General features: G+C 41.8%; 1 protein-coding gene across 1 annotated transcript in view; it reads right to left on the bottom strand.

Moving 5' to 3' along the window:
• The window catches only part of GADL1 (glutamate decarboxylase like 1), a 167,035-nt gene that overhangs the window by 135,280 nt on the left and 19,176 nt on the right, over positions 1-12,579 (bottom strand). Inside the window, exon 2 of the mRNA XM_019422854.2 lies at positions 1,450-1,622. Within this exon, the coding sequence (XP_019278399.1) occupies positions 1,450-1,622 (173 nt within the window). The remainder of the gene's footprint in view (positions 1-1,449; positions 1,623-12,579) is intronic.

Below are 12,579 nucleotides of genomic sequence, written 5' to 3' on the forward strand. Positions count from 1 at the left end.
CTGTGAAATCCCCGAAGTCAGCCCCAATCACACACATTTATCACATTCTTACTGGGACCCCCTGTTCTCTTGTCCAGTGAAAACTCACCCTTCCAATTAGACTATAAATTCTGTTCAAAGCTGAGCTTTTATCTTATTTGTCTTTATATCCCCCAGGGCCAAATATAATGGCTTACCCGTAGCTAATACTCAGTTAATATTTAATGACTGAATAGAGGCCAATTAAAAAGGAAAAAAGCTTACCAGCAAAGCAGTGCGCTCCAAAGTGAAGCCGGTCCAAAATATTTCACAAGTACAGATAAGACCAGAAAATATGCAATTATAAATATGTAAGCAAGAAATACCATCAGTGATTTTGCCTGGAATGTAGCTATTCTAAGTTCACGAGACACTTTCACCTTTATTCCTATTAGTTTTCCCAAATGCGTATGATCAAAAATTCAGAATAAATCCCGTTCCACATTCAAAATCTTTTTTAAACGATATTTATTTTTGACTAATAGAATTGGAATAAGAATCCCTCCTATACATCTATTCATTGATAATTCGACTCCAATAGGAAAGATAATCAATGTGATAAAGGATAATTGAGCAATTATAAGAGACACACAGAGGAGAAGTTCAAAGCACAGACTCAAGCCAGGCTGCGTGGATTTTCGTGCCACCTCTAATGCCTACTAACACATGACCTTGGGCAGAGGACTTGACCTCCTGTGCCTCACTTTTTTCCTCATCCTTAAAAGAGAGTTAACATATAGCCCCTGCTTCTTAGTGTTTTTGTAAGGATTAAATGCACAAATTCATATGGAATAGTCCTGAGAACATCACCTGGCACACAGTAAACACTCCTAAGAGTAGATGTGATTAGTAATAATTGAAGTATCAATTTGAATCTGAATTGGAGCCTGAATTTGAAACCTAGGCCCAGTAATTGGTACCAGTCAGAAGTCAGACTTAACCAAGATTTCCAGTTGAGCTCAGACAAGCTCCTGAGAAGGACCTTTAGATAAATTTTAAAACTTTTCATACCCTTTTCCCCATTCCACTTGTGTTTTACCAGTAACAAAAAGAATGTGCCCATGACAATGGAGAGCAGAGTATTTTTTAGGGCATGTATAAATCAGATCATCAGGTTATTTATAATCAACACGGTTACAGCGCAGAAGCTTCATTCCTGTGTTTCATGCCCTCATGGTCAAGGTCTGAGGTCTCAGCCAGTCTCCCAAGAAAAGATGGCTGCCAAAGTTAGGCGCCAACCCTCCTAGGAAAGTAGATGCTGGGGGGAAGGGGGTGGGGCTCACACTTTGTTTCCCGGGATCCCCTTGAAACAAAGGTAGGAAGGAAATAATAGCATGAGCTTCCCATTTTCCCTTACATCGAACCACCAGATTGGGAAAGAACCTATCTTTCCCATTCCTCAGATTTCTGACAGGTGTCGTTTATCTTTACCTTCTCACTGACATCTGTAGCCTTCAAAACCACCTCTTCCATGATTAGCCTACAGGCCTCTTCCACAAATTTTTCTCCTGCTTTTGCGTCTGTTGTGGGGCCGTTCAGTACAACCCCATCCACGAGAACAGCACTCTTCTTACTTGGAACCATCTCTTGTTGATGGGGGTCTCCTGCAAGCACACAAACAGATCATGTCTGAGATGGAATCTAATCAGATCACAACAAAACACAAGGGGAAAAATGGATCACTACCCCAGCTTCGAATGGTGTATCTCTTTTTTTCAATGTTTTTATTTATTTTTGAGAAAGACAGAATGTGAGTGGGGGAGGGGCAGAGAGAGAGGGAGACACAGAATCGGAAGCAGGCTCCAGGCTCTGAGCTCTGAGCTGTCAGCACAGAGCCCGAAGCGGGGCTCGAACCCATGAACCGCGAGAACATGACCTGAGCCAAAGTTGGATGCTCAACCGACTGAGCCACCCAGGCGCCCCATATCTCTTTTAATACATGTGGGGAGTTGAAGCTGACCATTTTTTATAGTTCCCAATGGCATAATAGAGTTAAGGAAAGAAAGTTCTATTTTCCATTCCTGCAGCATCTTGTTTAGCATCAGGGAGTGCGGAGGAGCTCAAGAAATGTAAATTCAACCTACTTTACTCACTCTTGCAAACACCTTTCAAACACATGTACAAAAAGATGATTGTAGACACAAGCCCATGTCTCTTTTGTGCACATACACTCTTCTGTAATTTGTTAAGGACTGCCATATATTCCTTTTGTAGGAATAAGTCATTCCTGAAGAAAAAATGATGTCTAGGTCACCTCTCTTAACTTTACACTTGAAGCTCATGCTTGGATCCTGAGAAACTTAACAGAAACCCATGGGGGAGGGGAAGAAAAAAAAAAAAGAGGTTAGAGTGGGAGAGAGCCAAAGCATAAGAGACTCTTAAAAACTGAGAACAAACTGAGGGTTGATGGGGGGGTGGGAGGGAAGGGAGGGTGGGTGATGGGTATTGAGGAGGGCACCTTTTGGGATGAGCACTGGGTGTTGTATGGAAACCAATTTGACAATAAATTTCATATATTGGAAAAAAAATTCAAAAAAATAAAAAAAAAGAAAGTCTAAAAAAATAAATAAAAAAAAAATAAATGACCCTCTATATTAAAGACACTGCTTTTGTCCCTGAGGGCCCCTCCTTACATATACTCAGCCACTTTTTTATGGAAGAAGAAGAAAAGACAAGTGAGATGCATGATGGTTGGTGTAAACCCACATTTGATACCCTTAAATTTTTCAAACTTTCAGTTTGGGCACAGGCAGAAGGATGGAACAGAACATTTTCAGGAAGGTACAACTGCCAGTCAGTGACTAAAGGTTAAAAGTCAACATGGAAATCTATATCTGAGAATAAAGGTTACTGCCTACCCAAAATAGCCCTCCACAAAAATAATTCTGGCAACTTCATCCAAATATTCCACCAATATCTGCCACAAGCTTTGATTCAATTTTATTCTTTCTCTAATCAGTGTCTCTCTTTCCTCCTGTATAGTACATTGTGGAAATTTCCAGAAACAAGTTTTAAAACTATTTTTCAGCACCACACCCAGAACAGTGCCTTGCTTGTACTTTGTAAGTCTACCTTAAACATGCCAGTGGCCCATAAGCGTTTCAAATATTTTTGTGCTTACTAAAGCATAAAAAGCATAACAGTATTAACATTTATTATGCCTTAAAGTCCGTCTTTTCCTCAAAGTAGTTCATTTTGGTAAAATTCTGTGGCTTTACTTCTGTTACTGGCAAACCCAATTGGTGTCCATGGAGGCAGATAAAAATGGCACAGGCAGATTCCCCAATTTGGGAAAGCCGGGTTCTGCAGCAGAGGATCAATCTTTTAACCTCATGCTGAAGGGTAAACCATCCAGAGCTCCAAGGATGGATTTCAGTTCCACCCTTCACTTTGACTTATCTTTCACTTGAAAGGGTGCATTCAACATGGCTCAGGGCCAAATGTGGAAGCCCGGGGTTTGAGCTTTCAGATGGGAAGCCTGTAACACCTAAAGGCACTTTCCTCCCTCCCAATTTTAGGTTCTAAAAATAAACTGGAAAAGAGGGCGATTATTCAGGGAACCCTGGTTATGTCAGTAGGCAGGGCTATTATTAGGCAGAGAGAAAAAGTTAGTTTTTTTTAACCTCATTAGTAGGATTTCAGGTTTTTATCGTTCAGGGAATAGCAGTCACTCTGTAGCCCTCTCAGAATCAATCTCTCTCTCTCTCTCTCTCTCTCTCTCTCCCCTCTCTCTCTCTGTTTCTCTCTCTCTCACACACACACAAAATGTCAAACACCCACTTGCAACCAGAAAAGCAGTGAAATTGAAACTAAAGTCATCTCTGTCTCCACAGCAAAGAAATCCCCATATTTCATGCAATTATCTGTGAGAAAATCTATAAAAACTATAAAGAACTGGAGACAGATTATGCTTCTTTTCTTGATATATACATTCTAATTCTATTGCCAGATGTGACAATGTGCCTCTTCTTCCCCATGCTTTTTCCCAGGTTGTGTAAGTAGGTCAAACTGTGATCTTCTGGGATATGTACCCAGGATTTCCAATCTAACTGCTAGTGTGTATAGTGGTTAATAATGAAGTCTTTCAATGGGAAGAATCTTCCATGAAGAATAAATCCAAAATATGACTGTTTTTCATCACCCCTTCCCCTACCACCTTAGTCCAGACCACCATCAAAAGCTTGGATTAGTGCAGTAGCCTCCCAGCTAACCCTTGGCTCTCACCCTTGTCCTGCATGTCGTACAGACTATGCTCAACATAGTAGCTCTTATGTTCCCCTTGAATCGATATGTCAGATCAAGGCTGACTTAAACCATCCAATGGCTCTGTATCTCATCAACCAAAAAGTCAAAGTCCTTATAATGAGCTCTAAGGCCCTAAATGATCTCCTGTCCCCATCATCTCCTGGACTTCAAACCTCATCTATTACTACTGTCCTCCAAGCTCCCCAAGTTCCATCCACCTTGGCCTCTTCACTATTCTTCACTCTTTTCTTAAACATGAGCTTCTCAAAGAGGCCTTCTTGACGACCTGATTTCAAACTGTAGCCACTTCTCACCTCCACCTTCTTTCTCTGCTTTATTTGACTCAAAATTAGTGACCATGATGTGACATATAATAAAAACTTATTTACTTATTTGTCTAAGTATCTGTCTCTCCAATAGAGGTTTGGCTGTATAAGCTTCTGTCTGTTGGTTTCACTTGTGTTTCTGTAGCACCTCGAAAGCACCTGGCAATTTATAGGAGTCTGATAAGCCTTTGTTGGCTATTACATAGAAGAAGCTCTCCTTGACCCTTCAACCAACCAATGATAATGTCCCCTTCTCTGAGATGCCATTGTAAGTTACCTGACTAACTGAGCGGGAGACAACTTTGGCTGGGGACGGGGTAGATATAGAATACAAGTCATACAATCCATGGCCTACAGAAGACACGGGAGGAACAGGAAGAAGAACAGGGAGGAGGTTCAACAGGAAACTGAGCTGTACCTTCCTTTTCTTGTAGGAATTTGACTTCTGAAAGTCAGTCCATCCAGCCTCACCCTAGGAACCACACTTCCAAATGTGAAAGGCAGTCGACCCCTTAAACTCTGACTTGTGAAGGTCCACCGGCTCTCCAATCCCATGCCTCCCAAAGCTCTGTATGAGATCAATGTTTGCTTTGTTCAAAGAGATGCGCAGATTTCCTTGGTGAGCAACCAATACATTCAACTTCAAATATTGTTTCAGTTCTTGAGCAGTGGCCTCTTCCTTTGACGCAGGATTAAGTAAATTAACACAGATGAAGACTTAAAACAGTGGCTGCTAGGTAGTGGGCACGCAAAAAAAAAAAAAAGTCATTAATATTAGCTGGCTCTATAAATTTTAGCTAACAGTAACAGGCAACCAATAATACTTATTAAATACATAAGTGCACGGAGGGGAAGTGAAACTCCCTGTGACAGTAAGCTACAATAGTAGAAAGGGAAAATCTCCTCAGCGTGGTCAAATGACAAGGTAATGAACTCTAGACCAAGGGGCCACAGTGGAAGAGTAGAAAGAGGGGCCACAGAGTGGGGGGTTGCCCCGTAAACACAGCAGTACTTCCTGCCAGAATGTTCAGGACACAAGATGGCGGTCATGCAGTTCAGCCCCCACTGAGCGGGCAGCTCTCCACACCTCCTGCCTTGTCACTCTCCAGCTTGCACTGTGGTTTCTGTGCAGCGGTTTGATTTCTTGCACCAGACTGTAAAATCCTACAGGAAAAGGATGCGTGTCTCGTTTTCCTGGTCACGTCAGAAACCCGTTCGGCAGCTAGCACGCGTAGGCACTCAGTAACTCTGAGGACCGCCTGGCTGACGGCAGAGACGTCTGGGAAGTCATCTTACGCAATCCCTTCATACAATCCAAAGATCCCCTGCACAACCCAGTGGCCACGATGTCAGGTTAGCTGAGTTCTAGTCTCACTTGATCTCTCCCACGCTCCCCGATCCTGGGAGAGTACAACCTCTTTGTGTCTCAGTTTCCTTATCCACAAAATAGGACACAAAGGAAAGTGCTGGTCTGGCTACCAGAAAAGCTGAGTAAGATTCAGATGCCTAAGTTGCTACTCAAACGATTTTGTTCTAGGCTGCGTTCAAAATCTGGAATTCAGCAAGCCCTCTAACTTATACTAACGCTGCTGAAACACACTAATGTCCAGCTGGACTTACGATTCACTGTTCTGGTGACCGCTAAGGTCCTCCCAAAATCTAACAGCTTTAGTTGTCTAGGCTCTCTCTAATACTTAGGCATTCATTTCAACAAGCATGTAGCCATCACCTGCCACACAGGCCACCACACAGGCCCCATTTTAGGGGCCAAACACGCGAAGGGGATCATTTCTTCAAGGACCTCCAAGTCTCACGGGGAGATTAGGTCCTCAAAATTTACAGCCACACGAGACATGTCTACAGGCTACGTGTCCAGCTCTGTTCTCGAAGTTTTACAGATTTAACAAATTTAACGGTCGCAAAAACTCCAGTTATGTATTCCGTGTTACGGCTGAGGAAACTGAGACACAGACGGTTTAACTGGCTTGCCCAGCGTCACAGAGCTAGTAAATGGTGAAACCGGGGTAAATAACATACTGAAGCTCTGGGGAGGACCAACAAGATTCTGTTCCGCAGGCATCTACAGTTTGTAAGGCCATGTCAGGGAGGTAGTAACGACAGCAAGATAAAGTAGACTCAATTCCTGTCCCCAGTTAACTGAGAGCCTCAGAGTACTGAATAACCAACCAGAAGACAGTAGGTGTCCAATGGCACGAGAAGGACCCTCATAAGATGTTTTGAATATAAACTATGCCGACATTCGTGGTTAAGGCTCAGGGTTGTAAGAGAAGTCGAGGTATCGGGGGAAACTTCTGAATTAGAGGACGTGTCTTCTCCTTGAGTATCGGTATAATGAATAATCATAATTTTAAAACTGCATCACGTAGAGTGGCACCCCACTGACAGCTGGAATGGTCACAAAAATTCCTCTCAGCGTGACTTCACGTACGCATCTGTGTCATTTCCACAGGCTTTGGCAGTAAGTGGGTACATGTCTAATTTCTCTTCCACAGGGCTCTGAGCCAAATACGGGGAGACTTCTTTCAACTATCATCTAAATCTCTCTCTCTCTCTCTCTTTTTGTTTTCTAGTTAGAACTACTCCAGTTTCTTCAATGGTTTCTGATAGCCCATGGTCACGAGTCTGGGTCAGTTTATTTCTATCTTATAAAAGGAGGCATAGCACAAAAATCCAGGTGTGGTATCCCCAACTCTAGAATACAGTGAATTCAGGGGTGCCTGGGTGGCTGAGTTGGTTAAGCATCTGACTTTGGTTCAGGTCATGATCTCACAGTTCATGAGATCGAGCCCCACGCTGGGCTCTGTGCGACAGCTCAGAGCCTGGAGCCTGCTTCAGATTCTGTGTCTCCCTCTCTCTCTGCCCCTCCCCCACTCATGCTCTGTCTCTCTCTATCTCTCTCTCAAAAATAAATAAACATTAATTTTTTTTTAATTTAAATAGAGTGAATTCATATTTCCCGTGCTCTGGTCACCATGATTCCATTAATAAGGCTCCCATGAGCACCCTAGCTGATACCAAAGCTTAAGCTTTGGAACCAGGCAGATCCTGGTCCAAATTCTAATTGTGCTCCTGTGACTTCATCCATGTTATTTACATTCCATGTGATTCAGATTTTTTATCTGGTGAAGGGAGGAAATAGACATGTCTATTTTAAGGAGTCACTGGAAGGGTTAAATGTGGCAAAGCATGTAAGGTGCTGAGCAAAGTGCCAGGAACAGTCTAAAGATAACAAGAAATAGTAACTATTAATGTGACTGAGTCTATATGAACTCTTTTTTGGCACCCACATTCCACTGTTGGCTCAGGTAAAAGTTAGAATTAATAGCCTTAGGTCTTTATCAGAAAGTCTGCCAGTTAGAGCCAAGAGTCCCATCCAAGACTCTTTAATCATTAAGAGAAAATTAGCAATAGGAAAATAATGCTTGCTTCCAAAGGATAGGAAGGAGGAACAATAGATCAAAAGAGGAATCCAGGCATCTGGGTGGGAGCCAAGGAACGCTTCCAAAAACTTGTGCAAAAGACAATGGGGACCAAGGGAGGTCTGAGAGTCGGGACCTGGAAAGCCCAATAGGCCGGTCCAAGATGGGCATGAAAATCAACGCCTGCAAAAGAGGATAGCATTAATTAATAAATTAATAAGGGACAATTACCAAGCACCAACTTGGTGCCTAGGGATACAGAGATAAGAAACACAGAGTTTCTGTCCTCAAGTTGCTAAACATCTGAAAAGAGAATATTTAGGGAGACAGAGTGAAGGAAAGTACGGCTGAAAGAGCAAGCTGAAGAAACACCCTTCTGTTCTGGAGTTTTCTACTTCCGGTGTCTCTTCTAATCTTAAAAGAGCGGATGCCCAATTTAACTTGATGTACCTGGGTGGTACTGCTGGGCTCGTAAATTGTTTGCATCCCTTTCAAATTTCATGCCCGTTTTTAAGCCATTTTGTTGTCTTAAAACAACATATCAATGAGAGGGTAACTATGGGCAACCTACGATTAAAAAGACTATAGAAAATAAACAAAGATTAATAAATAACAACAATACAAGGCATTGGCCACAAAACCTCTGGAGATTTGGGTAATAGTAACGAATGTAGGGATTTAGCTTCTGAATCTACCTCTGCGATGCTGCAGAATCACAGAGCCTTTTTAGGAACTGAATGATTTCCACAGTGCGACCCACAAATATGACGACATAGGAGTAAAAGGCAAAAATATGCTTACAATATTATTCAGCTAAAGAGGGGTGGCTATCCATAGGCAGAGAGAAAGAAAGAAATTAAGAAATTAGCTGAAATCCACAGTGAATCAATATTGCTTATATTTACACTTTGTGAAATATTTACTGAATATTGTGTGCAAGACATTGGGATAGGCACGGTGGGGGAACTCAGAGATGAATCAGACACACGGATGGTAACCTCAAAATCTCGTCAGGAAAATTAGACATGTTTATGAATACCTAGAATCCCATCCAGAGGGTACAAAGTGTGAAGCTCGAGGTCAGACAAAGCACACTGAAATTCCAGAGAAGAGCTTCTGAATGTGCGAAGCAGAAAGGCCACCTGGCTTAGACGGTAGTTAGGATGACCGTTCATTCAACCATTCAGCAAATACTTACTTAGTGCCCGTCATGTTCAAGACGAACAAGAAGACACAAATTGACATTTACTTGGGTAGACAGGAGATGTAGTCAATAAAAAGGCAAACAGATAGCCAATTAAAATAATTGCAGGCTCTAATAAATGCTCTAAAGGAAATTACTTGAATGACTCAATAGAATAAGGAGAAGAAGCTATTTTAGATCTGGTCCTGGGAAACTATTTCTAAGGCAGAGACATTTGTACTGACGTGTTTTAGGGAACCAGATGTAAAAAAGATGTGGCAAGAGAACAGCCTAGCAGGAAGGAACAGAAAAGGCAAATAATCTGTAAATTGGCCCCTGAAAGAAACAGAAAAGGACTGTGCAGCCTAAGTGGGAGGAAAAGGGAAAAGAAGGAACCAAGTGAGCTTTGGAAAGACCGACAGGGAGCAGATCAGGTAAGGTGTTTTATTCTAAAAGCGACACGAAGCCGCTTAAGGGTTTTAAACAGAGGAGTAACATGATGGGATTTACATTTATAGAAGATTAGTCTGATTCCACGCAGAGGCGCATGTGGACGTAGATCACTGAGGAAATCCTGTGGAAGGTCCAGGCAACAGAGAACTGAAGCTTTGATGTGAAGGTAGCAGTGGAGATGCAGAGAAGTGCTGAGCTACGGGAGACATTTTGGTGGGAAAGCCAAGAGGACTTGCTGGTGAATTGAACGTAGGGGGTAAATAAAACAGTAGGATCTAAGGTGACTCTTGGGTTTGGCACCTGTGCCACCAGGCAAACGGTGGAGCCCTGCGCTGACACGGAGACCACTGGAAAATGGCAAGTTAGTCAAGAATGTGGGCGAGGCAGGCTTAGGGAACCAAGATTTATTTCTCATTAGTACGAATTGGTTGTGATGGGGGTAGAAACAAACGTCATGGCAAAAACATTCACGATAAAAAGGCAACGCGAACCAGGTAAAAACCAAAAAACGAAAAACAATGAATGCGTATGTTGGTGTCCAGGAAATCCCAACAATTTGTTTGTCCAAGAGGCAAGGTCTATAAATGGGGGAAGTGAGTGTTGGGAGGGTGGCATGGGGACTGATCTTGCAGTAACTTGAATAGAAAGAATTTAGGTGTTACTTGGTGGGCAGTAGGAAGCCTTATCTACGACGGGATAAGAAGAGGGCTTTAGAAAGATTTAACAGGTGTAGAGGTCAGATGGCAGGTCAAGAATTGGAGGTGGGGAGATAGGATGGTGATACTCCAGGCCAGGGAGAGGGAGAACATGAACTAGGCAGTGGACAGAATGGTAGGTTTGTATTTATTTCAACCTCTCCCCATAATAGTGCTGCTGTAAACTTGAAGCCAGGAATCCTGTGTCTTTCTAATGAGTCCTAAAGCTGTCCAAAGACAGGGTAGTTTCCTATTCTCCAGGAAATCTATGTTCTAATGACCTTTGGATGATAAGGTGACAGAATAAGGCGAGAAAAAAATCATTTTGTGCATCCATGCATCAGTTCCTCTCTTGCAAAGCGCTGGCGAACATATAACATTTTTTGGAGGTGACATGTTCCCATCACCTAGGGTTTTGTTTTATGAGATCCTGTTGTGTTAGCATCTCGGATGCTAGTCAAATGATTCAGATTCTGTTGAAACACAAAGGCATCCCCTTCAACAGAAGAGGTGGGTGCTTAAACACCATCCATTTTCTGAGAGGACAAGTTCCTCACAAAGGAGTCTAAAGCACCCAAAAAAAAATAGCTGTCAGAGCCCCACCAATAGCCAATAAATGCATGGTGTCCCATAAACCCTATTTATTTATTTATTTATTCACTTATAATTTTATTTTTCTTCTAGACGGTGGTATAAATGGTGCCCCATAGAGTGTGCAGGATACAACCTGCACAACTGTACACAGCAGCCCAGGCTGTTCGGCTACTCAGACAGGCCTTAGTTGTTGTTATTTATTTGTTTCGGTTTGTTTTCTTTTTGCCTTTTGACCCCCTTCGTCCATTTCTCCTACCCTGACTCCCCATCTCTGGCAGCCACCCATCTGTTCTCTGCGTCTATGAGTCTGCGTCTTTTTGGGTGGTTTTTTGTTTTGTTTCGTCTTAAGATTCTACATCTAAGAGAACTCATACAGTATTTGCCTTTCTCTGTCTGACTTATTTCACTTAGCATAATGCCCTTGAGGTCCATCCATGTCACGTCAAACGGCAAGCTTTCATTCTTTTTTAGGGCTGAAGGACGTTCCACTCTATACGTATGCACACATAACCACAATTTCTTTATTCAGTCATCCATCGACGAACATCTGGGTTGCTTCCATATCTTGACTACTATAAATAATGCTGCAATAAACATAGGGATGCAAATCTTTTTCATTTTCTTCAGATAAATACCCAAAAGTGGAACTGCTGGATCATATGATAATTCTATTTTTAATTTTTTGAGGTATCTTCATACTGTTTTCCCCGGTGGCTGCACCAATTTACATTCCCGCCAACAGTGCACAAACATTTCTTTTTCTCCACATCTTTGCCAACATTTGTTATTTCTAGTCTTTTTGATATTAGCCATTCTAACACGTATGAGGGGGTATCTCGCTGTGATTGTCATTTGCATTTCTCTGATGATTAATGATGTTGAGCTCCTTTTCATGTACTTGTACATGTACAAGTGCTTTTCATGTACATCTATATGTCTTCTTTGGGAAAATGTCTACTCAGATCTTCTGCCCATTTTTTAATCAGATTGTTTGAGTTCTTCTGTATGAACTATGAGTTCTTTATGTATTTTGGATATTAGTTCCTTATCAGACATATGACCGGCAAATATTTTCTCCTATTCAGTGGGTTATTCTTTCATTTTGTTGATGGTTTCCTTTGCTATGCAGAAGCTTGTATGATGTAATCCCAGTTATTTATATTTACTTTGGTTGCTCTTGCTTTTTGGTTTCAGATGACTAAAAAAAATCATCTCCAAGACTTATGTCAAGGAGCTTACTGCCTTTGTTTTCTTCTAGGAGCTTTCTGGTTTCAGGTCTTATGTTCAGGTTTTTAATCCATTTTGAGTTAATTTTTGTGTATGGTGTAAGATAGTCCAGTTTCATTCTTTTGCATGTGATTATTCAGTTTTCCCAACACCATTCATTAAATAGACTGTCCTTTCCCCAATGTATATTCTTCATGCCTTCGTCATAAATTAATAGACCACATATGTGTTTATTTATGGGCTTTATTCTGTTACATTGATCTATGTGTCTGTTTTAATGCCAATGGTATACTATATTGATTACTATAGCTTTGAAATATAGTTTGAAATCATGGAGTGTGATGCCTCCAACTTCTTATTTCTCAAAGTTGCTTTGGCGTTATGGGGTGGGGGGGCTC

The sequence above is a fragment of the Panthera pardus genome, unplaced genomic scaffold (assembly GCF_024362965.1).
Source record: "Panthera pardus isolate Hobbes unplaced genomic scaffold, ASM2436296v1 HiC_scaffold_16, whole genome shotgun sequence".
NCBI classification, from domain to species: Eukaryota; Metazoa; Chordata; class Mammalia; order Carnivora; family Felidae; genus Panthera; species Panthera pardus.